This window comes from Pongo abelii, chromosome 17 (genome assembly GCF_028885655.2).
Source record: "Pongo abelii isolate AG06213 chromosome 17, NHGRI_mPonAbe1-v2.0_pri, whole genome shotgun sequence".
NCBI lineage: Eukaryota > Metazoa > Chordata > Mammalia > Primates > Hominidae > Pongo > Pongo abelii.
The window spans coordinates 42389201-42413779 of record NC_072002.2 but is presented as its reverse complement, the minus strand read 5'-3'; the positions used below and the strand labels follow the sequence as shown (position 1 = coordinate 42413779).

Sequence of the window (24579 nt, the reverse complement as noted above, 5' to 3'; positions counted from 1 at the left end):
GCTTAAAGGAAGGTAAGTGTAATATTACTGAGAATAAAATTATTTTTAGGCTTAAAGGAAGGTAAGTGTAATATTACTGAGAAAATTTTTTTTTATTAGTTTTATGAGCTCATGTTTCTTTGAGAGAAGATAGCCTTCAGGAGAGCCATTGAATTGAGTGATGGGGGTCAACATTAAAAATACAAGTGGGTCAGCATTAAAAATATAGCCCTTTGTCAAGTTGTCCTTCAGCTTTTTTTGTTTTTTTTTTTTTAAGACAAAATCTCGCTCTGTCGGCACAATCGTGGCTCAGCTACATCCTCCGTCTCCCGGGCTCAAGCAGTTCTCCTGCCTCAGCCTCCCGTGTAGCTGGGATTACATGTGCCATCACGCCCAGCTAATTTTTGTATATTTAGTAGAGATGAGGTTTCACTATGTTGGCAAGGCTGGTCTCGACTTGAACTCCTGACCTCAGGGAATCTGCCTGCCTTGGCCTCCCAAAGTGCCGGGATTACAGGCATGAGCCACTGCTCCTGGCCTCCTCTAGTTTTTTTTTTTTTTTTGGTTACAGGTATGCATGTATTTATGAAAAACATATGGTATAGATACATATACAAAGATATTCATTGAAGCATTGCTTATGATTACGAAAGATTGGATTGTTTGATCTCTAAAAGTCCATGAGTAAGAAATGATTTAATAAATTATGGCATAATGTTAAGCTAAATTTAATAACCCCTGCTGTAGGGAACAAAACATTTTCTACTAGTTCAGGTTCAAGAAAGCGATTGTTAAGCCACCTCATGTTTTGGGAATAGTCATGCACCTAAAAAAGCTACAGGGGGCCAGGCACGGTGGCTCATGCCTGTAATTCCAGCACTTTGGGAGGCCAAAGCGGGTGAATCAAGAGGTTAGGAGATCAAGACCATCCTGCCTAACACCGTGAAACCCCGTCTCTACTAAAAATACAAAAAATTAGCTGGGCGTGATGGCAGGCACCCGTAGTCTCAGGTACTTGGAAGGCTGAGGCAGGAGAATCACTTGAACCTGGGAGGTGGAGGTTGCAGTGAGCCGAGATCACGCCACTGCACTCCAGCCTGGGCAACAGAGCGAGACTCTGTCTCAAAATAAAATTTAAAAAAGCTACAGAGAAGGACAACCAAAATAAATGGGGATTTCAGGCTTTTGAATGAGGATTAATTTGACACAGACCACAATATAAGCTATAACTGAGGAATATACAGTCAAACAATAGATTTAAGAATGAAGATAACCTAAACTGACACTAGGACGATCCAAGTTAGTTTAGAACAACCTATAGCAGCCTGAGCTATAAGTAGATCCAAAGGAAGATTGACTGAATTAATGGATAGCTAAATAATGGATAAGTTTCCATGCTGACATCATGGAATAACCACTTTGTGCTGAGTTCTCAGTGCCTGAGAGATTATAATAGTTGGGTAAACCATGGTAATGTTTCACATTCTCCTGACTGATTGAATGTTTAACTTTTCATCTGTTCCAATAGTGGAAGTCTGATTGAAAGTGGACCTTACTAGTATCTGGAACTGGAGATACAGAAGAACATTTAGTATATGAATGAGAGTTCTAGTGTACCCACTGCCTTGATTAAGTAAGCAGTTTAACTTGGGTTTTTCAAAGTAGCATTGGGAGAATTAGTTGTATAGTGCTTTAAAGCAGCTTGAGCTATTTAAAAAGTTGCTATTATAAATATGATATGGCAATTATAATGGAGAGATGTTTGATCCATGATCTGTTCTTAGATTTTCTTTCATAAAATATACCTACCTATAATTTAAAAATTAGATAGTGTACTTACATACTGCCATATATTGTAGTTTTAATTTTAATAGTGATTTTTGTGTAATTAAAAACATTAATTGGCCATTATAATTTAAAACATGTATGTCCAGATTTTCTTTCCATTCTGATATGTTACTTAATGTTTGGGTGGATTAAATAATTGGCTTTAAAAAGTAAATTAAAAGGTATATAGTTTGGAGTTTTTATTATTCCAGAAATCACTGACACTAAAAATGTAAAATGACTCTTTTCTCCCTTCATTACTAAAATACACTTTGAGTTTTCTTAACTTTCTTCTGTTGCACTAAATATCGGACTTTGATGTTACTGCTTTCATTAAGGGTTGTAAGGATTGCCCTTTTAGTTTTTTCCCACATCTGCAGTTTTAAGACATTCCCCAATTTATTTTATATTTGGTAATTGGTCAGTAGGTCATTCACAGAACTCAGTAGAGCAGATACAGCAGAGAAAACCCTTGAAACTAGGTACTTGCTGACTCTTTAAAGAGTTTTTCAAGCCAATGACTGGTAGTATTAAACCTCAGAAATTAAGTATTTTTAATTTCAGGGAAGGGAACTATTATGTCTCAGTTCATTGTTTCTGTAACTCTATGAGATAGGTGGTTTTGTTCTCATTTTAGAGATGATAAAACTGGAACTCAAACATTTTGAATATGATGAGATTCCAGAATAAAACCATATTTGTCATATTCAAGTTGGGCTTGACTACGAAGCATACAGGTTTCTCCCTTTATCAGACTGCAGCCCTTTTTGTATAATACCCAGAGAATGACTGTCACAATAAAGAAGAGTTTCAGTTTCTCTCTACTTAGTTGATTTTTTTTTCTTTAAATAATTAACTTTTGAATTACACTCTCTGTTTAATCTTGGCCTTAAATATTTTGCTTTCTTTTGGCATCTGAAGCCAAAACATAATGCTTGGTTAAGATTTTCATTCATTTTTCATATGGTCTTTAGGAGAGAGAAAACATTTTAGAAGCATTCATAATCAGTTTTTAAAAGTTATTGTAATTGTTTTGATCAACAAATAATATGCTGGTAAGTACTCAAAAATAATTTTTTTTAATGAATCTTGGAACTTAAAATACTTCCTGAAAGCCTATAAACTCTTAGGCCACAAGACTACACATTTTTTTGAAACTCTTTTTTCCATATTCTTCAGGGTGAAAGTAAATGTAAGATATTCCACCACCAATTTTTGAAAAGTTTTAATGTTTAATATTCAAACATTTTCCATATTTGAACACTTTGCATTACTTTTTCTCACACTGATAATGTTATTTGGCATATTTTAATATACATGTCCACATCTTGAAATGACCCACTGCAGACAAGTTCCGGTGAATATTCTGTAGAGTAACTGAGTACAGATACTGATTTGTTTGTTGCTGGGAAAAACCTAGAACTATTTTACTTGTAACTTGACCTGTTGTTGGTGGGTGGATACACTTGGCTTGACTGTAATCTTGCACGAAATGTCTGTTGGTTGGTTGGGAAACTATTAAGTGGAACCTGAAATAAAGGACTAAAACAAATTACATTTACTAAATTGAAAGGGGATATAATACCCCCACTCCCGCTTAACATAAATCTGTAATAAACTAGAAACTGTGACCACTTTGTTATTATTTTTCCTTTTGTTGTCTTAATTGGTTAACACAGACATTCAAAGTCTGAAGTTCATTCTTTATGGCTCTCGGGTTGAGTAAATAAAGAAAAGTCTGTTTTTGCAGCGAAAATATTGGCCTTTGGCACCCACTCTCTTGGTAAAGTCTATTTGGTGTCAACACCTTTACGATTGAGTTCTAATATCCTGCTACCTGATACGATATTTTAGGGAGCTCAAAATTCAGATTATGTACATATAATACACACATACACATTTACTTTATGGAAGTGTCAAATGCATACAGGAAAATGTACATAGAAGTGGACAGCCTGCTAAATGTTCCTAAATGGAACATACTAGTTAATCAGCACTGAATCAAGACAGAGTTTTACCAGTACCCCCTTCCAATTTTAACCATCCCTCAGTGGTAACTATTTATTTGACTTCCAACAGCATGATTTTTTTGCTCATTTATACTTTGTAAAACCATATTCTCTTTTATGTCTGGCATCTTCCACTCAGTACGCAGAATCTTTCTTATATTTATATCATACGTATTTGTAATTGTCACAAAATTAGGAAAGACGGACACTATAGAAACATATTGGAGGTAAGGAGGGTGAAATTGGTTTAAAATGGAAAGATTAATCTTTTTTTTGCAACTAAAGGCCACTCGCACATTTATGGTGTCAAGCCACTAAATACCTTTTGTGGGTTTTCTTACAATATCTTTTGCCATAGTTCTGGTAGTTTGGCAATATCACTTCAGCCAAATGCCAAAGACATTTGGAATTCTGTTAAGTTATAGTCTCTCTTGTCCTTCCTTTTATTAGAACGAGAGTGGAGACAAAGAACTAAATATCTTTCTGACCTGAAGTTTTTAATCAGAAGATTTAGGTGTTAACAGACTCTAATCTTTTCAGCGATGCTTCTTAATACCTTCTCTGAGCTTACTAGTGACCCAGGTTTCAACAAGGCTTTACCCAGTTTTTTTGTTTTTAATTTTGGAAAGGTTACATTGAGGGGTTTCTACTTCCACACACTGTGTGTATCTGGGTACCATTTACCTTTTTTTATGTTTGTATGTCTTTTTTAAAGATCTGAGAGTCTGCCAGGAGGGATGCAGATTGTCCACATTTGTCCCAGGATCTTTCTTTCTGGAGGCCTTTTCTGTTTATAATGGTTTAGTAGCTCTGGATTGTTGGTAGAGGCTTCCATGCATAATGATGAAGACTTAAGGAATCAAATTCCATAGGTAACTGCCCACCAAGGATTTGTTGGCTTCAAAGCTTCTCTAATTTATTTATCTTCTTACACTTGTGGACTTAATTTTACCATATTTTAAAGGTTGTGCTCTTGGTGTGGCCTTAGCTTATTGATATGTAGTTTGTATTTCACTTGCTTTTGCCTCTACACATTGTTTTTCTACCGTAAAAGTAATTGTGTACATACCATGTTTGTGTCTGAGGACTTCCTATTCAAAGTTCTGTCTTTTTTGTTTGACAGATAAGAACATTTGGGGAGAATATCATAACCATTGATTTAATTTACAAATTGATTTAGAATTAAGTACCTTGTAAATGAAACTGAGTTAAATTCATGATTTGGTTTATGATCCTTCCCTTTATTTGAGGCCTTCTTGATGAAGCTGTGTTTTAAAGGGAGATGGTGGTGTACTCAAACGTAGATAACAGTGGATTATTTTGCAGGTTGCTTATAACATTTTAGGGTGCAAAATAAAGCATTTTGAAAGATAGGTTACTTTTTTTAGGATTTGCATATATAATAGATACTGTCAAGATTGTGATTCCTTATTTTCATAAGTCTTGGTTCTTCATAATTAAACTACAGACATACATATATATATATATGAGTGTGTCTGAATTACTCCTCTTTGGTAGGTAAGCAGTCATATAAATTGAGGCCTGTCCATCTCCAAAGAGAGCTTCCTCAAACCTCACACTATGTCAGATATTACATATCTGTTTGTGTTTTCACATATAGATATTTTACTTATGTGAAATTTACTTTTCTATGTGTTTTGTGGAAAGAGGTCTTGCTTTATTTTGTCCCCTGGATTTTGTATATGTGGTGACATATATACACACAATAATACATTTGGCATTTGTTAAAGTTTCTGTTTTTCTGAACTGAAATGCTTCTTTTGTCAAGTACATCATTTCTGTAGATTTCTAAGTCTTTTTCTTTCTTTTCTCTTACGTTACACTGACTTAGTAGCCTGAAGAAGCAGTGTGACACAGTGGTTAAGATTGGGGACTCTGGAGCCAGATTTGCATTGGTTCTCTGGCTCTGACACTTGTTTTTTGTGTGGACTTGGAAAACACATTTGATATTTCTCTCTCAGTATGCCCATCTGTAAAATGGGGATAATAAATAGTATCTATCATAAGGCTGTTATGAAGAATAAATGGGTTAGTGTGTGTTTGTGTGTGTGCATATATAAATCACTTAGAAAAGTGCTTTCAGGCTGATTGTGGTGGCTGACAGTTGTAATTCCAGCACTTTGGGAGGCTGAGGCCAGAGGATAGCTTGACCCCAGGACTTTGAGAACAACCTGGGCAACACAGACCTCTCTACAAAAAATAACTAGCTGGGTGTGGTAGCTGGGTGTGGTAGCACACACCTATAGTCCCAGCTACTCCAGAGGCTGAGGCAGGAGGATCACTTGAGTTCAGTAGTTCAAGGTTACAGTAAGCTATGATCACACCACTGCACTCCAGCCTGGGCAACAGAGCTAGATTGTGTCTCTAATAATAGTAATAATAATAGAAAGAGAAGTGCTTTCATATAGTCAGCAAGATGTTGGATATTTATTTGAAGATTTTGGGACCTGGTCATTACCATTGTTTTACACAAACACAATCAATGGATAATGTAATTGTTTGAATAAGTTTGAGCACTTAATGCATGCAAAACTTTGTTCTATATTCAGTGTGACAACCAGATAAATTATAGCTCTGCAGGGACTACCTACCACCAGTGTTCCATCGACCACACTTGGAAACCACAATTGAAGGGCAAATATTTTAACAATCCTCCTTAAATTTTAACAGATGTTATCTAGGCTGATATAATTCCACTGTCTGTATAATTAGGGGAAAGAATTAGTGTATGTAGAGTGTAAATTCTGCCAGTGATTTGATTTGGAGACAACAGGTATATCAGATAGGAGCTTTTCTGTTTTCTCCTCCTAGATCTGTCTCTTGCTTCTGTAATTTAATTGTTTCATATGCTAGTAAGGACCCATGTGTGCGCACATGTGGGAGTGTGTAAGTGTGTGTGTCTATGTGTGTGTGTGTTTTGAGACTAGGCTAGAATCAAAGTTACTCATCCTCTGAATGCTTTTAACATGATGATGACAACCCTGTAGAGGAGAGGGTTGAGTGTAATGGTACCATATTGGTTGATGTCAGCACAGCATCTGGGAAAACAGGGAAGGTGGATTCATCGTTCTCATAGATGCTGATGGTTTATTGACGATTAGATGCAGGAAATGTTGCCTTTAACTTAGTATCTTTCTATCCTAATAATAGCTTTTCATTACTATTAATTACTATGTACCAGACGTGATTCAAAGCACTTTACATGTATTAACTCATTAAATTCGCCCCCAAATATACCCAATTTACATATTAGGACACCAAAGCATGGCGAGGTTATCTGAGATGTGCAAGGTTATTTTGTTAAATGTTGGAGCTGGGGTTTAAATGCCAGTAGCCTGATGTCAGGGCCTGTGTTTCTAGGTTTGATATGTATTTGAATCTAGGCAGAAAAAAACCGAAAGCAGATTGACATCCATTTGTGTTTTATATATATATGAAGGTCACTTTTTAAAAATAGTTTTTTATTGTGAAGTGTGATATGATAGAGGAGGCTATAAAGCTTATGTGTGCAATTTAAAGGGCAATTAAAGCATATAAAGTACATCCGTATAACTACCAGCCTGGTTAGGAAAACAGAATATTCCTATATACCTTGGACATCCCCAGAGTACTGCATCCATTCCCCTCTCTCCACGCAGAGATAGCTACTATCTGGCAGAGATAACTACTATCTGGATTTTTCTAACATTTAGTCATTGCTTTCCTTTGTAGTTTTATCATCTATATAGACACATTTTTATATATGTATATACATCATGCATTGATGTATACATGTATCATGCATGTGTATATATAATGTATTTTTCTGTGATTTGCTTTTTCTACTCAGCGTTATATTTATAAGATTCAGCTGAGTTGTGTAGCTGTAATTTATTCACTTTCACTGCTGTAGACCATTGCATGCTATGAATATGGTACAATTTACTTATTTGGTTTATTGTTGATGGACTTGGGTTTGTGGTTTCAGTTTTTTGCTGCTGTCAACATTCTTATGCATGCCACCTGGGTATAAATGCCAGGGATACTCTAGGGCTGTGTTCCCCAAACTTTATATGAGAATCACCAGAAAGCTTGTTTAAATGTGGATCCCTGGCCCTAGCCCTGATGGTCAGATTCAGTAAGCCTACAGTAGAGCCTGAGAATTTGCCTGTCTGGCAGACTCCCAGGTGATGGAACACTGTTCTGCTCTTGGATATGTACCAAGGAGTAGAATTGCTAGATTGCAAGGTATGCATGTTTTCATCATTACTAGCTAATGCAAGATTGTGTTTTCCATACTGGTCTGCCAGCACTATGTGTATAGTTTCCCCCTAATTTTAGGATACTTGTTGTAGTCAAACCTCAACATTTTAAAAAATCTGGTGGACTGCATAATAATGTCTCATTTTGGCTTAAATTTGAAATCTGGTTTCTGATGAGAGTTTTTCTATGTATTTTGACCTTTTGGTTTGCCTTGAAGTGTCTGTATGAACACTAGCCTGTTGGATGAAGTTCGTAACTTGTCTGTAGCTTGGCCTTGCTATGTGTTGCTCATTCTCTTCACCTAACATTTTCAGTCATGGCTTGTGTTGGTGTGTTTTGAAGCATTGAGAACCTTCTAGATAGCTGACACAGGGGATTAATATTTACTGAGTGCTTACTATGAGCCAGGCCAAGCACTTGACCTGCATTTTCATATAATCCTCACATCAATCCTCTGCAATACGTAGACGTTATTATCATTATCCATCTTACAGATGTCTGAACAGAGATTGGCTGAAACCACTCACCTGAGGGCACACTGCTGTGAGGTGGCCCGCCAGGGCTTTAACAGTGCTTTACTTTCCTGATAACAACTACTTGGCCTGTTCCTTGAAAGTCTGCAAAAGAATGGACCCAGTGGGAGCAAGATTAGTCTATTCTGGACTTCGAAGGATTGTTGCCTAAAGGAGGATTTGGACTTTAGAATGAAGATTTAAAAGATCTCAGTTTCATGGAGCAAACTCAGCTTAAGAATGGGAAAATCTAACAGATTGAGCCAGATGCAGGATAGGCTACCAAAGAAGCAGGCAGTTTCTGCCGCTGGCCATGCAGCTTCTTGGTGGTGACTTGGAGATACAAGTGTCTCATGAGCTGTTGATAGTTCTTTATGTGAATCACTCTCTTTCTCCTGACCTCACCCCACCTTGGCCCAGTTCTGTACTCACCCAGCAATCTAAGGGCACATGTGGCTTTCTGTTCCAATCACTTGTGCTCCCCTAAGTACATGAGGGGTCTTGGTTGAGTGCCTCAAACTCAGCACAGAGACATCCTAGTGGGCGTGAGGCCCTGCTGGCAGTTTAACAAAGTTATTTGGACCGACTTCTTTTTGATTGTTTAGCCTTGGCCTTTGAGTATTCAGTAAGATTGAGACTTTGTAGATAATTTTGTTGTCTTTGAAGGGACCTAAGCAATAATGCTCCTTATCCATTTCAGTTCTGGACAAATAAGACAAAAAAATCAGTAGATAGAGAATCGAAATTACAACATTTATTACTGATAAAGACAAGGTTAGAGAATGTGGCTTAAATCTTTCACATCTCAGATTTAGTTACCCTTGGCCTCCCATCTTTGACAGTGCTCCCATCTGTCGAAGCTTATAGACCTATAGCTTAACAATATGAGGTTACACTCTGACAGTCCCCAAATTTTGGATTGACTGTTGAGCTCATGTTCTTAGTCATCAAGTGTGTGCTTATTCCAAAATGTGGCAACTCCCCTCAGAGGGCAAGATGGGCATCTGTCAGGACAGACTTATTCCCAGTTTCTTGAAGTCTTGGAAGATCTATAGCTTTGCTTTTTTTTTTTTTTTTTTTTTTTCCGAGACAGGGTTTCACTCTGTCACCCAGGCTGGAGTGCAGTGATGCAGTCTCGGCTCACTGCATTCTCTTCCTCCTGGGTTCAAGCTATTTTCCTGCCTCTGCCTCCCAAGTAGCTGGGACTGCAAGTGTGCGCCAACATGCCCAGCTAATTTTTGTATTTTTTCGTAGAGATGGGGTTTCACTGTGTTGGCCAGGCTGGTCTCGAACTCCTGACCTTAGGAGATCTGCCCGCCTTGGCCTCCCAAAGTGCTGGGATTACAGGCGTGACCACTGCGCCCGGCCAGCTTTACTTTTTAAAGAGTTCCCAAACCAAATGATGATCACAGCAATAGTCTTAACAGTTTTCAAAGTTAGAAAGCAAACCAGGCTCTGCTCCTGGAAGAGTCATCCAGGCGAAATTGTTTCTCAGTGTTCCAAAGAGCACAGTAGAGAGCTCGTGGTATGTGAGGGATGGACTGATAGTGGGCAGAGAAAACATTCTTCATTTTAACCTTTCCTGGATGCTGGTCAGTCTAAGCCTCTTGTCTGTAATCTGCAAGCTTTGAACTAAACAAAGTTGAAAGGGGGAAGTGGAAACATAAAGATACTGAATATGCTAGATGAGAAAAAAGACACCTCAAGAAATACATGGACCATCGGACATTTCTGAACCTTGTGCTAGGTGACAGTATCTCAGATGCCAGCTTTCTGAAAGAAAACCCGGTATGCATGAGGTACCCCAAATGGTAAATAGGAAGTGCTAAACAACCTCCCACTGGGAGCCTCTCCCCAGTTGGGTTTTGGTTTGCAGCCAGCCTGTTCAAACCTCCTTTCCCTTTGAGACTTTACCTTTGTGTCCCTTGGATCTGACAGCCCAGTGTTATCACCACGTTGGGTTTGGTCTGGTGGTTGACTGGTGGAACAGGTGTTTGCAGTCTCGGGCCCCACTGGCTCTTTCTCTGCCATTTACTATGGAGTTGCTTTGGCCAAAGAAGGCTGCCTCAGGGGAAGATATCTGGTTCACTTGTAAAGACCATCCAGACCACTTGGTGGGGGCTGACCCTTCAGCCAGTGGTCGAGCTGTCAGAATCCACGTTGTCCCCACCTTGCCCAAGTGAGACCCTTGCTAGTGCTCTTGAACTCTGTTATTAAAAAGTAACAAACATTGCTCATTGACTAGTCTTTAGGCAGTAGATGTTGAAATAATCCTCTTTTTATGCCCCTCAGCTTGTTCAAGCTGAGGCCCATCAGCACTTCCAGAGTCCTGAGCTACCTTAGACCATTGCCAAGGCCAGATTGCGGCAGCCTTCACCCAAATTGTGGCATTCCTCACCCAAATTGTTCACCATTGGGCTAAAGTCACTGTGCATCCTGCCTCTTTTCTATTCTAGGATCCTTGGCCTATAGTCTTTCCTGAGGTCCTGCTGGTTTTTTTTTTTTTTTTCTCGAGGCGCTACCTCTTAAACAGCTATCATTTTCCTGGAGATAAGCTACCCTAAGTGGTGGTCAAGCATCAAGGTCAAAATACTCTGTGGTTTAGGAATTTAAGCCTTTTGATGTTAAAAGCCACCTCTCCAACTATAAAAACCAGCCACCCTACACAATCAAGGCTGTAAACCACCAAGTTAAAAAAAAAGCGCAGGGGGCCAGGCACGGTGGCTCATGCCTGTAATCCCAGCACTTTGGGAGGCTGAGGTGGGTGGATCACCTGAGGTCAGGAGTTCGAGACCAGCCTGGCCAACATGGCGAAACCCTGTCTCTACTAAAAATACAAAAATTAGCCAGGCGTGGTGGAGGACACCTGCAGTCCCAGCTACTCAGGAGGCTGAGGCAGGAGAATTGCTTGAGCCAGGGAGGCAAAGGTTCCAGTGAGCTGAGATTACGCCACTGTACTCCAGCCTGGGTGACAGAGTGAGACTCCCTTTCAAAAAAAAAAAAAATGCAGGTCCTGAGTAAAGCACCCTTTTCCCACTGCCAGAAGCCCAAGTTCCTCCATGAGTACTTTCTTCCCCTACATTGGACTCCTATTTTATTTCTCAAGATCCCCAAATAGTTCACCAAGTGCTGAAGTCTTTGAAAGGGCCCAGTAAATAGGACCTGTCCTCCCTGTCTTGAATTCTGAACCGAGGGAAATGTAAGCCAGAAGAATCAGAAGATACGAAAGGAAAATATCACCATAGTCCTGATAAGCACTAGGCTGGCAGGCATGGCCTTCATCTATTGGCATGTCCCCCTTACACTGAATCCCAGAATCCCAGCATTTCAAAGACATGCCCACTTCCTTCCACTGCCAGATTGCTGCAGGGAATCTGTGAACTCCCAGCGTGGAAAATGAGATCACCAAGCTTCTTTTCTGTGGACCTGTGACTCCCAGATGGGCGGAGTAGGGGACAGGGTTGGGCACCAGCTGCTCAGATTATTCTTTCAAATGCAGGCTTCAGGTAAGTTTGGTCCATTCCTCTCTCTTTAGCATAACACTTTACAAACTTTTTAGTCTGGGGACTCTTACATGCCTAAAAAATTATTGAGTTCTTCAGTGAGCTTTTCTATTGTAGATAATATCTATTGCTGTTTACCATAGAGAATTTAAACTGAAAAAATTATATATTTATTTAATTCATTTAAAATATTAAACCAGTTGTGTGTGTAACATAAATAACAATTTTTATGAAAAATTACTGTATTTTCCAAAAGAGAAAAACAAGATTAGTGGGAAGAGTAGCATTGTGCCTTTACATTTTGCAGTGTCTTTAATGTCTGGCTTAATAAGAAGATAGCTGGTTTTTCATATCTGCTTCTGAATTTTCTCTGTTAAGGTATCACACATAACATAGCCTCTGGAAAACTTCACTTTACACTTGTGAGATAATGAGAGTGAAAATGGCAAATATGTTGTAATATTATGGAAGTGGCTTTGATTTTGTAGATCCCCTGAGAGGGTCGTGGGAACTCCTAGGAGTTCACTCCTCGGACCATACTTTAAGAATTGCCATTCAGGGTAAGACTGACTGGGCAATGGAAAGCACTGGGACTGTGAGAGTTAGCAGAGCGCCTTCCTATGGAAAGAAGCATCAGGAAGGGCACCTCTATGGGTTACACGGTGAAACTATCCAGATGCCAAACTTCAGCCATCCAAGATATCCGTGGGTGGACAGTGCTTGTCCTTCGCCCTTGAGTTGAAACTGGAACTGACGATATTAGCTCTGCAACCTCTCAGCCTGCAGGACTTGGAGATTTATTTCTTTATTGCTTGATCTATTAGAACACCACTGGATGGGGTGCTGCTTCCAGAATAAGTTCAGGAAAGGCTTTGAACTCTGGCGTTATGCCTCCTTTCACTGCAACGCATTTCTGGAAGCTGTGCCTTGAATATTGTTTTCTCACAAGAATAATGCTATAATTGGGTTGTGTTTATCTTATCAGGGACTCAGAATTACATAAATCATCACTATGGCCAGCTACTCAAATTAAATCAGAGTTATGGGGACTGTAAACATCCGTAACCATTTTTAAAAAGTGAATCCATGCTCCAGGTTTTATGAAATGGGCCTAATTGTACATGAATACAGGGGACTCCAGAGCAAATAAAGTGTATAAAGAGTTCATTATAGACTATAATTATTCCTTCATCAATATCACCTCTGAAAATAAACATACTTGCCATGATAGCTATTGACTGATAACTTTCCATGTATACTTTTAGAAGAGTTTGGGCTGAGGGGTGTGAGGCTTTGATTTGGAGGACTTAAAATGTTTAAAAAAGTTTTACCTGAAGTCTTTTTTTTCCTAATTTTTTCCGTAGTGAACAGAAACGTTGAAATTGTTTTATTAGCATATATCACATATCGTATGTGAGAATCATATTTCAGGAGAAAGTTTATTATGGCAGCAGGCAGATTTTTCACTTAGTCTCAATTCATATAGGACAATTTCCAGCCCTTAGCCAGTTAGGTACTATGTGTCAATGTATGTGAATGTTTCCTAATGGAAGTTGTAGTGGTTGGGTTAAGGTAATCCCCAAGGCCTTTTGATGGTTTGAATAGTGTCCCTAAATTGACTAACTAAATGACTTACGGCAGTTTTCTTTAAGTTAGTTTCCTTGCCTGCAAAATGGCAGTACTAACAGCATCTACCTCATAGGGTTATTGTGAGGACTATTTAAGATATACTGCATAGAAAGCATTGTAGCATGCTTTTTGGCACATATTAAGCACTCAGTAAATATTTGCAGTCACTGATATTGAGTGTCTTTAGTTGAATGAATTTCCAAGTTCATTATAAACACAGTCTAATGCCAAGTGCTATACTATTTGATAACTATTTGATATACTATTTGAATATAAGCATGTTGCAGTCTCTGCTGAGTGTAATGAGTTGACGGGACAGAATCAATCTGAGCCATGATTGGCCATCTCCTGGAATGCCACAGGCACTTCTGGAACTTTTCCTGACTGTTTAATTGCACAGCTGCCTGGGCCATTATCTAATGATAGTATTAGCCTTTTACCTGCCAATTAAATCTGTAGGTACATTGTTACTACCTGTTACATTAAGCATCCACTTCATGGTAAGCGCCTGTCTATCTTTTGAGACTCTACTCAAGGAAGCCTGGAAGCCTAGGAAGCCTCTTCTCACTTGGGCAGAGGAGATTTGGGATTGCACGGAGGTCTATGTGGACATCACTCGATGTATGTTTTCATATTGTCCTAAGCCTTGATAGGTTCTACTCCTGGGAAGGTGACATTCTATATACCACATTTTGTATGCAGACCCAGATTTTGACCCAGATTTTTGTCTATCAAACTCTTGTATTGTGGTGCTGCCTTTTAGCTAAGAGTTCGGTTTCAACAGTTTGCAGGTTCCTGTGCCAGCATCAATGCTATTTTTGCCTATTCTCTTTGTCCTTACTTGATTAAAAGAAATGACAATGAGAAAACTAAAAGTACTGATACTAGAGATACTCAAGGACACATCCTAATAAGATAGTTAAAATAAAGATGAAAATTACTAGGCGGTCAGATGGGGCAAATGTGTGGCCTCAGTGTGGTATTCATTGACCCTAAGCTGGTCTAGAGCACATCGTGAAGGCAAGAAAGAGTTAAAAAACCCGTGCAAGACAAGATAATCTCCTTCCAGAATGGTACTTGACAAAACAAAAATACTGCAGCTGTTCAGGGTTAAACTTCTGCACGTTTTAAGCATTTTTGCAGGGATGTGAAATTCGAAGTGCCATCAGTGGCATTACTGACACAGAGAAAATCTTGAAGAGTGGCAGTAGCTCTTGAATAATCTTCTTAACATAGCCTCCAACATCATGGATGGAATCCTGTGAGATGTCGAGAATCTGGCAACTGTAATTGTATGGTGAGAAATTGGATTAAAAAATAAAAAAATTAGTCATGCCGAATGTTCTTGAACAGTTTCATTACTCTATCACCATGTACTCAACTAACCACGTTAACAGTGTCTTCATTAACTGTTTATGTGCGCTTATGTTGTTTGGAAGACATAAACGCATAATAAAAGTATTACCATAGTTGTCACCCTCCCTGTACTGCGGCTCCATCCCCCAACCCACAAATCATGTATCATGAAGGGAATTCCAGTTGTGCGTCTTTTGTCCTTGTTTGTGAGTGAATTTCCGTTTTTTTGCAGGCTTGATTTCTTTATGGTATTCCTTCTTCACAAAATAATTTTAAAATATTTCTCAGTTACTTACAGAACAAAGAGATAAAAGTCTCCACAATCAAAACAATACCAGCATCATAATAGCTAACCCTTGTCCTGTGGTGAATCACATATTGTTTTTTAAGCCCTTTGTATTCTTCACAACAGTTCTAAAGACCTGTACTTTATCTGTTATTATTATTATTACAGAGGAGGAAGCTGAAGCACAGATGAGGTTACATGGCTTGCCAAGGTCACACAGGTAGTAGATGGTGGAGGCTGGATTTAAACCTGAGCAGGTTTGCTGCAGAGTTCTCAGTCTTAACCCAGTCCTACCCATTGTTGCCCTTATTTCCACAAGGAATCAGGGCAGCAAACATAACACCAAAGAAGGCCTCAGCTTTGTTGACTGCATTTGGTAATCTCCCAGACAATAATGTAATTGTTACAAGATTGTGACCATGGAATCTCTGATAGGGAAAAAGTAAGAGATCAGTGTTTTAATCCGACATCCAATGGATTACATTTAGGAGTTTATAACTAACTAACTTAGTCTAGGTTTTGGTTAGGCAGTCTTCAGAGCCAGAAAGAAAAGTTATGATTTCCTTAGGTTTAGGCAGCTTTCAGAGGTGAAATTTTTAGCCAATAATCATAAATGATCTTAATGAGGAAGAGAGTGAGGAGGCAAGGCAACTGAAGTCTGTCCATGGTGATTCCACATGGAATATTTAAGAGCTTGGAATTTAGAAGTGACTTGGAAGAAATTGGAAAGCAGATCGAGTGACCAAGGATGACTATAAAAAAGAATAATGAGAACGGGAACCAAAAAGAGTAGTGGACTCGGCTTTAAAGCTCACAGCATTGAGACCATGGAAAAATTTGAACAAGAACAAAAACAATGTCCCTGCGAGTGCAGAACCGGAACAGAGAGACTGATACTCACAGGCAAGCAGAACTCCTCAACTCCTATTACACTTCTGTCCTCTCTGGACAAGGAGGTCGATCTTCAGCCTGGGAAGAGTAGAGCAAATACTTGTAAGAGGAAATTGAAACTCAAGATAGGTGAGCTGATTGTGCGAGAGCACAGAGCGGCACTAAATGAGTTCAGATCCTCTGACCAGCGTGAATTTCACACTGGTGGGCTGAGAGGACTTGCTAACTGCTTGTCATCCTTGAGGAATTGTGCAGAAGAGGAGAATTGCTAAAGGACTGGGGATGGGGTAATGCTCTGTTCAAAGCAAAACATTCAAAATCAAGAAGGTGTAGTTTTCAGAATAAAGAGAAGAGAGCATGGGATTAAAAACAGAAAAATCATGGTTTCTTTATTCCTTTTTGTTGTTGCTAAGCTACTGGCTTTGAAGACTAGGGTCAAAAGGTAGCTGTGCTGTTTTGAGAACGTTCAGAAAGGTTTCCAGAGGTAAAGATAAGGGCTGGATGTGTGGCCACCACTTGCAGCACAGGCACTTGTTGAATACACAGATGTATCCATCACGCCTCTTGAGAGTCTGTTTTAATGAGTCTTGGGCTAGGACCCAAGAATCTGTATTTTAAACAAATGTCCCAGATTGCTTGCTGTGTTGAGTAAGTTTGAGACCTACCGGCCTGTATGGCAGATGTACCATGAGTTGGATTCATGTTGCCCCAATAGTATTAATACTGTGACGACAAATAGCTAAGACATTGAATAACCATGTGCCAGACACTATCCTAAGTGCTTTACACATATTAATTCATTTAATCCTCTCATCTGCCTTATGAGTTGGTGCTATCTTTAGTACTCTTGTTGTACAGATGGGGAACTGTTTCTTCTCAGAGGTCTGGCAGATAGTATCCGTGGGACTGGGATTTAAAGCCAGGCAGTGTGACCTGTTGGAAGTTCATGCTGCAGTCACTGTGCTCTTCTTAAGAGCTCAGGGCTTAGGGCCCCGGGGGGTTGGGGGTTGTTGCCCCTGGGCAAATTTCCCCAAACCATGTCTGGGCACGTGACATACCCTGTTTTTAGCATCTAGGTAGCATCTATATGAAGACTTAGGGGTATCTCGTTAGACTTTCTTGATACATAAAGCTGGAAGAAATGACTAAAGCCAGCTGGAATTATTAATTTATTGAGACCAAATTTTGGAGGGTTAAATATAAATTGCTCCCCCTAAGGACCCAAAATCAGCAGCGAAGATAATAGAGGAGGAAGCCGTAACTTAACAGTTGCCTGGAAAAAAAAAGATCAGGGTGGTTTTGGTGGACTACAAGCTTAACATAAATCACCAGGGGCTTTGTTCTGCTGTACCTTCTGCCTGGAATGCCCTTTTCCACTTTCCCCTCTTTCTCCTGGCAAATTTTTAATCATCTTTAAAGTCGGAGCCTAAATGTCACTTCAGCTATGGAGTCTTCCTTGACTTCCACGGACAGATTTATCGTCCCATTCTTTCTGCTTCTTTAGCACTTTGTTCCTGACGTTATAGTTTTGCGATTATTTTTCCTACTTGTGGCACCCGTGTTCACAGCCACTCAGCTAGCTGGAAACATGAGGGAAGGCATCATTTCCTCCCCTCCCTCCCCCAGTGAGTCCCTGCCTCAGAAGGCCCTATTGATCTTAACTATCTGGGTATTGACAAAATCTGCCCCTTTTTCGTTCCTTGCAGCCCCTGCCCTGACTCAGGTCTGTGTCCTAGCTTGTCTCCCAGTTGTCACTTGTCATCCCCTATCACACACACATTTCCCACAAAACTATCAGAGAATTCTCTGTCAGATGCATTCGGTCTGTGCTTAAAATCTGTCCCTGGCTCCCCCAGCCAACAGGATAACCCCAAGCCCCCAACCATTTGTGATCTAACCCTGTCTAACTCTCCGGCCTCAACTTTTGACATCCTGCCTTGCTTCTTGGACTCCAGCGACACTGAACTCATTGTTATTCCCCAGGCACTATGCTGTCTCTTGCTGCCTTGTTTTAGTTCAAGCAGTGACTGCCTAGGATGGCTTTCCTGCCACCCTCTAGCGCCTTGCTACTCCAGCTGTCTGCTTGGGAAGCCCCCAGATTCCCTGCCCTGGGCTTTGCTCATATCCTCTGCATATCTTAACCTCCCACATTAAGTCTTGAGCTCCTTAAGGGCAGGGGCTATATCTTGTTTTCTGTTTCCAGTGGCAAATGAACACTCAGTACATGTTTCTTGAAAGATTGTATTGTAATTATTTGGTTGTACTTGGAAAGACTACAGAGTTTGAATCCTGCCTCTTTCTCTCTTGGATGTGAGGTCTTGGGTATTTCACTGTACCTCTGTGTGAGAATCTATTTGCTCATTAGCAAAATGCAGATAGTTTAACCCCCTCTTAAGGGGCCTATTGTGAGAATTAAGTGAGGTAACAATGTGATACGAAACAACACACTATTCCAGGGATCTGCAAACTACACTCCTGCTGCCATTATTTTTGTCTGGCCAATAATATTTTTTACATTTTCAAATGCTTTTAAGCAAGAAAAAGAAGAAGAATATCTTTCAAGACTTGAAAATGGAATGAAATTCAAATTTTAGGGTACATGAAGTTTTATTAGAATGAACACAGCCATGTTCATTCATATGCTGATTGTCTATGACTGCTTTTGCACAACAGCAGCAGATTGAGTAGTTTCAGCAGAGATCCTATGGACTACAAAGCCCGAAATACTTAGTTTACCCTTTACAGAAAAAGCTTGCCAACCCATGCACCATTCAAATATTAGGGAAATGTATGTTATTCACAACCTCCTCCTCATACCCACAGATAACTTGTTGAGGGTAGGATTCCTCTTTCTCTTGGAAGTTCCAGAATTTCATCCTAGGCCTGGCAGAGTGATGACTTTATGTGGGAGTAAGCCTCAGGGGCTGGGTTTTGACTTTCTGGGATGCAGGATGTTCCAAGAGTGATGAGGCTACTTGAGCAGACAGTGATCTTCATACGGATAGAAGTGTTAATGGGTAGATAGATACCTTTTTTTTCATGTGTTGCTGTAGAACAGGTTTTCTTAACCTTGGCTCTGTTGACATTTTGAGCTTGGCACTCCTTTGTTAGGGATGCTGTGCTGTGTGTTGTATAATGGTTAGCGACTTCCCTGCTCTACGTATTTTATAATGAAAAAGAGAAAATACCGGAAACCAACTGAGAGCCAGTAGCCACTAATAGCCAGTAGCACCCCCTCGCAGTTGTGACAGCTAAAAATGTGTCTGCACATCGACAGATGTCCCCTGGGGAGCAAAATTGTCCCTGATTGAGAGCTACTGTTGTAGAACATTCAGGCATTAGCTATGGATTAGACCAGAGAACCTCCAATGCCCAGCAAGGATTACCACCACAGTGCTGTCAGCCCTCCTAAGGGGATTCTGCTTGTCAGCTCTTGTTCTCCTGCAGTCTCATACCTGGTATCAGCCACAGCCTTGTAGGGTTGCAGGGAGAATTGAATGAGATACTGATTTACCAGCACAGTGCTTGGTGCAAAGTAAGCCTCCACTATGTCCAGTTGGGAGCTTGTATTCATTTGAGTGCTTCCTGTTTGTTTTTTGAACTTGGTAACTTTGCTATTTTTTGACTGAAAGTTGAGAGAGGAAATAAATAGGGAGAATATATATTTTAATAATTTTATGGAGATTGTTTTTAAGAAAATACATTATAGATTAGTATTGTGGATCCAGGATTATATAATTTTGTGGATCCGTTTTGTCTTGAGGAAGAAGAATTTAGGAAAGTTTCAGCTATTTAAGATGAATATGAAATTATTCAAAGTATGACATGACTTCCATGGATATTTAATATTAGTAGTCAGTATTTGTTAGAGATGTGCTTTAAAAGCATTTTTTCGATAATTCTCATGGCCAACCTGGCTGGTTGGTACCCTTTTTTACATGAGGAAAATGAGCATGGAGAGGTTTAGTAAGGGGCAGCACATTGAGGACAGAAGGTCCCTTTTCTGAAATAAGGCAGAGAACAAAACACAGAGGTGAACATTCACTGTCTTCCTGACAGCTTCGATGTGGCCCTGAAGTCCTATTTCTGTGGGTTTGGACCAGGAACTTGGTGCCGCTGATTCTCCTACCTTAGGGCAGATCCACTAAGAAACAAGATTGAATAAAAGCTTACGGTTTTCCTCTAGTCTTGAGACTTCCTTGATCTCTGAGTTCTTACCCAGAAACCCACATACTCTACCACCCTGAATGCCCCCATTTGAAATGTGACCCCTGTCTGCTCCGTGCCTTCCATCGCTGGCTTCTGGCCACTGCGTTTCTGGGCTCTGGCCTGACCTGTTCTGGGCTAGCACCTGCCATGCCTCACTGCTCTTAGAAGCCTGGGCTAGAAGGGTGAAGAGGCAGACTCCTAACATGTTGGTGGGACACAGGTTTACAACACATTTGTCCATTTTATATGGCAAACTGGGGAGTTCCCTGTGTTTGTTTGAATTAGCTAAAAGCAAAAGCTTTCCTTCACTCAGTGCCTGCACTGTGCCAGGCATGGACAGTACCTGGATGTTTACACGTGTCAGGTATCAGACTGTCTCCCAGTGTCCCAAACTTGATGGGTGTTGGAAGCCTCACTTCTTATTTCTCAACTGGTTTCTGATATTTTCTCTTTTTCATTATGAAATATGTAGAGCAGATAGTTTGTGAGGTGAATACTGTAATTTGTACGTATGTGTCTATGCAGATCTTTACATTTTATCTGGTTTCCTTCAGTCTTTTTGAAAGAAATGAATTATTACAGATAAAATTGAAGCCACCCTAGTTTTCCTTCCCCTGGGGTAACCACTATCCTAAATTTCATGTTTATCACTATCACTTCTTACATAAGTATGTGTTCAAAACATTATGTTATCTTTTGTGTTTAAATTGTATATAAGTGGAAACATCAATCATGATTTCTACTTTTCTTTGCAAGATTTCATACTGCAGTGTGCCTTGTCTTCAGTCTGAATTTGGGATGTCACACGAATGGGTTTCGGAACTTACTAAATAGTCATCTTTAGGTTGATTTATAATTAAATTTATATCTTAATCATACATGGAACTTAAAGAAACTGACTTTTTGTTTTGTCTTAGTTTGCCTCTGAGATGTAGCCTTTTGGATAAATGTAGTTCCAGTTCTTCTGTTTTAATGTTGTTTTCTTCCTTTGGCTTTGTGATGATGTATTAGTCCATTCTCCTTTTGATGGACATGTACAGAATCTTTGCTATTACAGTCATGTTTCAGTGGACGTTCCTGCACATGTCAACTGGAGCACTCATGTGGGGTAATATTTCCCTAGGAATAGGGAGGATATATCCACATTCATCTTTACTAGAGTTTGCCAAAATATATGCCAAGGTGACTGTACCAGCTTCCACTCACACCTTTTTAGGGGACTGGTTCTTCTTTATTCTTCACTTGATACAGCCCTTTCTTGCACATAACAGACTTAAAACTGCTTACTTATTTGATGGGCCTGAACTAGTATCTCACTGTTGCTCCTAATAATTTTTTAAGAATACTGTGATATTTAATACTGTTTAATTTATTTCTTATTTTCTTGGATTTGAAAAGAACAGTTTATTAGATTGGTCTAGATTTTTGCAACATTAGTATTTGCAAAATTTCACATGCGTAATTTAGGTAGTCATTTAATTATGAAGCTGCACTGCATTGCTTCATCCAGACAGTTGTTCTGAGATCTCTCTGTTTCTGGGACTTCCCTTCTTCTTCCTCTCAGTTTCTGGTTCTCAATAGGGTGGAATGTCCCTAATGCTGTCCCTGTGGCCACTGGAATCCCTTCATTGGGTAGCCTCATTCTACTCTTCCTTCCTCTGTATTTGAATCCCCATTAGTACATGGTACGGTTTCCTATAATTAATGCAGATGCTACAGGAGCCCTGCTGAGGGCTAACTGTCCTCCAGTTGTGTCAGCAGGGCTGAAAGAAGTAGGGAAACTAACTTGGAGGGTTAGCTAGACAGTAGTAGGTATGACTGAGTTTTAAACACACTGAGTAAATTAACTGTGCGTATGATGATATAGAAAATGACAGATACTTGGTTACTTTCTAAAGTGTAAAAATAGCTGTATTAATCTTTACTTACATTTTTAATGTATCACTGTCCTTCAAATTATAGAAATAAATATATAGTTTTGATTGGTTTTACTTGGTATAAAATATTATCTGTCCCACTGTTGTAAGTATATTATAATTTTATTTTTAAATGAACATGGCATCTTGAAACCAGCTTTATAGAAAATTAGCTAAAAATATAAAAATCTGTATACTTGAATGTATACATTTTTCATGAAAACTTAAGTTAGTGATGGTAATTTGTGGAGCCCAAAGACTATTTGGCTGTCCCCCAAACCCCACGCCCACTTGATAGTTCTTCAGTCACAATGGGCATTTTAATGGAAATGTTCAGTTCTTAGAAGAACCTAGAATGTGTATTATTTTGCTTTTACTGGACTAGACAAGTGGGATTTGTTTCTTCTACTCCAGTTATCAAAATGATTAACCCTTTGCCCTCTACATTCTAATTGTAAGCACTTGGAAACAAAGGGGTTGTTTGTATAAGATAGTTGAAAAAATGAGGCTTTATGCCAAGTGGAATGTTTCTCAGTTGAAGGAGGTAGCAATCATTGCACACATTTTTTTTTTTCTTGTGTTGCAGGCGTCTGTAGAGGCTTCTGGTGAAATCGCATTATGCAAGACTGGATTTCCTGAAGATGTTTACAGTGCAGTCTTATCGAAGGATGTGCATGAAGGACAGCCTCTTCTCAATGGTACTATCTCAAAAGATATATTTGTACATGCAGTGTCCATGCTCATGAAACAAATTAGCCATTAAAAAGCCTAAATCATTTCTATTGTATAGCAAGTATGAATTTTTCACAATCACTGTGATGAGACTGTAGGGACTTTATTTTAGGATTACAGAAGAGCTCATGAATCTCTTATATACATAATTAGAAGGCTCCTGATCTCTTGAAATCTTCAAATTTCTTCCGTTTTTAATTTACAGACAAACCGTTATGTAACTGATTATTACCATTTTTGTATATACATTTTATTTAAAGAATAATATTTTGAAGAATATGAAACATTAGTTCTAATGGCTTTAAAATTTATTTACAGCAAAAAATTACTTAGTATTTTGAATTAAAGAAAGGAAATTATTATAATATTTTATTAGATAAAACGTGAAGCTTTAATATATAGCTGAATTACATTGAATGAATTTAACATGTAAAGTCTCAGTGCAAGAGTATGAAATTCATATTTTTGTTATGACATTGTTTATAGCAATTACTAGAAAGCTAATTTAGTTGTAGCATATGTGAATTTCAAATATAGTCTCATTTCCCATTTAAATATGGATCAAGTTCATTATAGTTATCATATGGAAACTCTTGCCAATAAGTCTAGATAAAATCTGAAATAAAACCTAAGTATCAAAAGGAAAATTGAAAGCCCTTTCCTTTAGCTCTAATTGAAAGCAAATAAAATTTTGGTTAGTAGTATTTTCATGGACTTATTTATTATTACGCAAAATGTCATTGAAATGTGAAAGCAAGAAGAATTGATTAGTAAGTTGTATTTAAATTTTAATTCCCACAAATCTTGCATATCTCTGAGGCTGTTTTAGAGAGCTGCTTTTAGAAAATCTGTGTAACCTCAACTAATTAATTTACACAGAGCTCTACCACACAGCCTTAATTGAAGTGTCTCCACAGTACCGACAAACCTTAGTGGTATAGTACTTAAGAATACCATAGACAGAGGACTTTGAAATGTAAATGGCCTCTTAGCTACTAACGTTCTTGGGTGCAGGTTACATTTTATTTTAATTTCTATTTAAATTAGGATTTGCTCCCACCTATGCTGTCTTTATGAAGTTGATTTTTAATTTTTTAAGGCATTCTCTTGTCCCTGCCTCATTACATGGTATTTTAATGGGTGAATGTTTGAGTTAGTCTGTCTCAACACTGAATTGCTATCTCATCTGGTGGGTAATGGAGGTTTAATTTGAATCCGTGTACAGCCTTTCTTTAACTTAATATGACTTTTGGAGTTCTTCTGTGTGTATCCCATTTTCTTTAAATCTTTAAATTATTACTTGGCACCCTAGAACTTGTATGACCTGAAAATGTGTATAAAATATATTGATATGATTCTGTAGAATAATTCAGACAGATAATAAAAAGTGGAATTTGTTGCATTTCTGCAGCATATTTTTGAGATTCATTTTTAAATGAGTAATTTCATTTTCTAAAAGCTTATAAT

The 24579-nt window shown here is 38.9% G+C and overlaps 1 protein-coding gene across 1 annotated transcript in view; it reads left to right on the top strand.

Moving 5' to 3' along the window:
• The window catches only part of CDH2 (cadherin 2), a 226277-nt gene that overhangs the window by 5748 nt on the left and 195950 nt on the right, over nucleotides 1-24579 (top strand). The window contains 1 exon segment of the mRNA NM_001132373.1: nucleotides 22967-23078. Coding sequence (NP_001125845.1) covers nucleotides 22967-23078 — 112 coding nt within the window.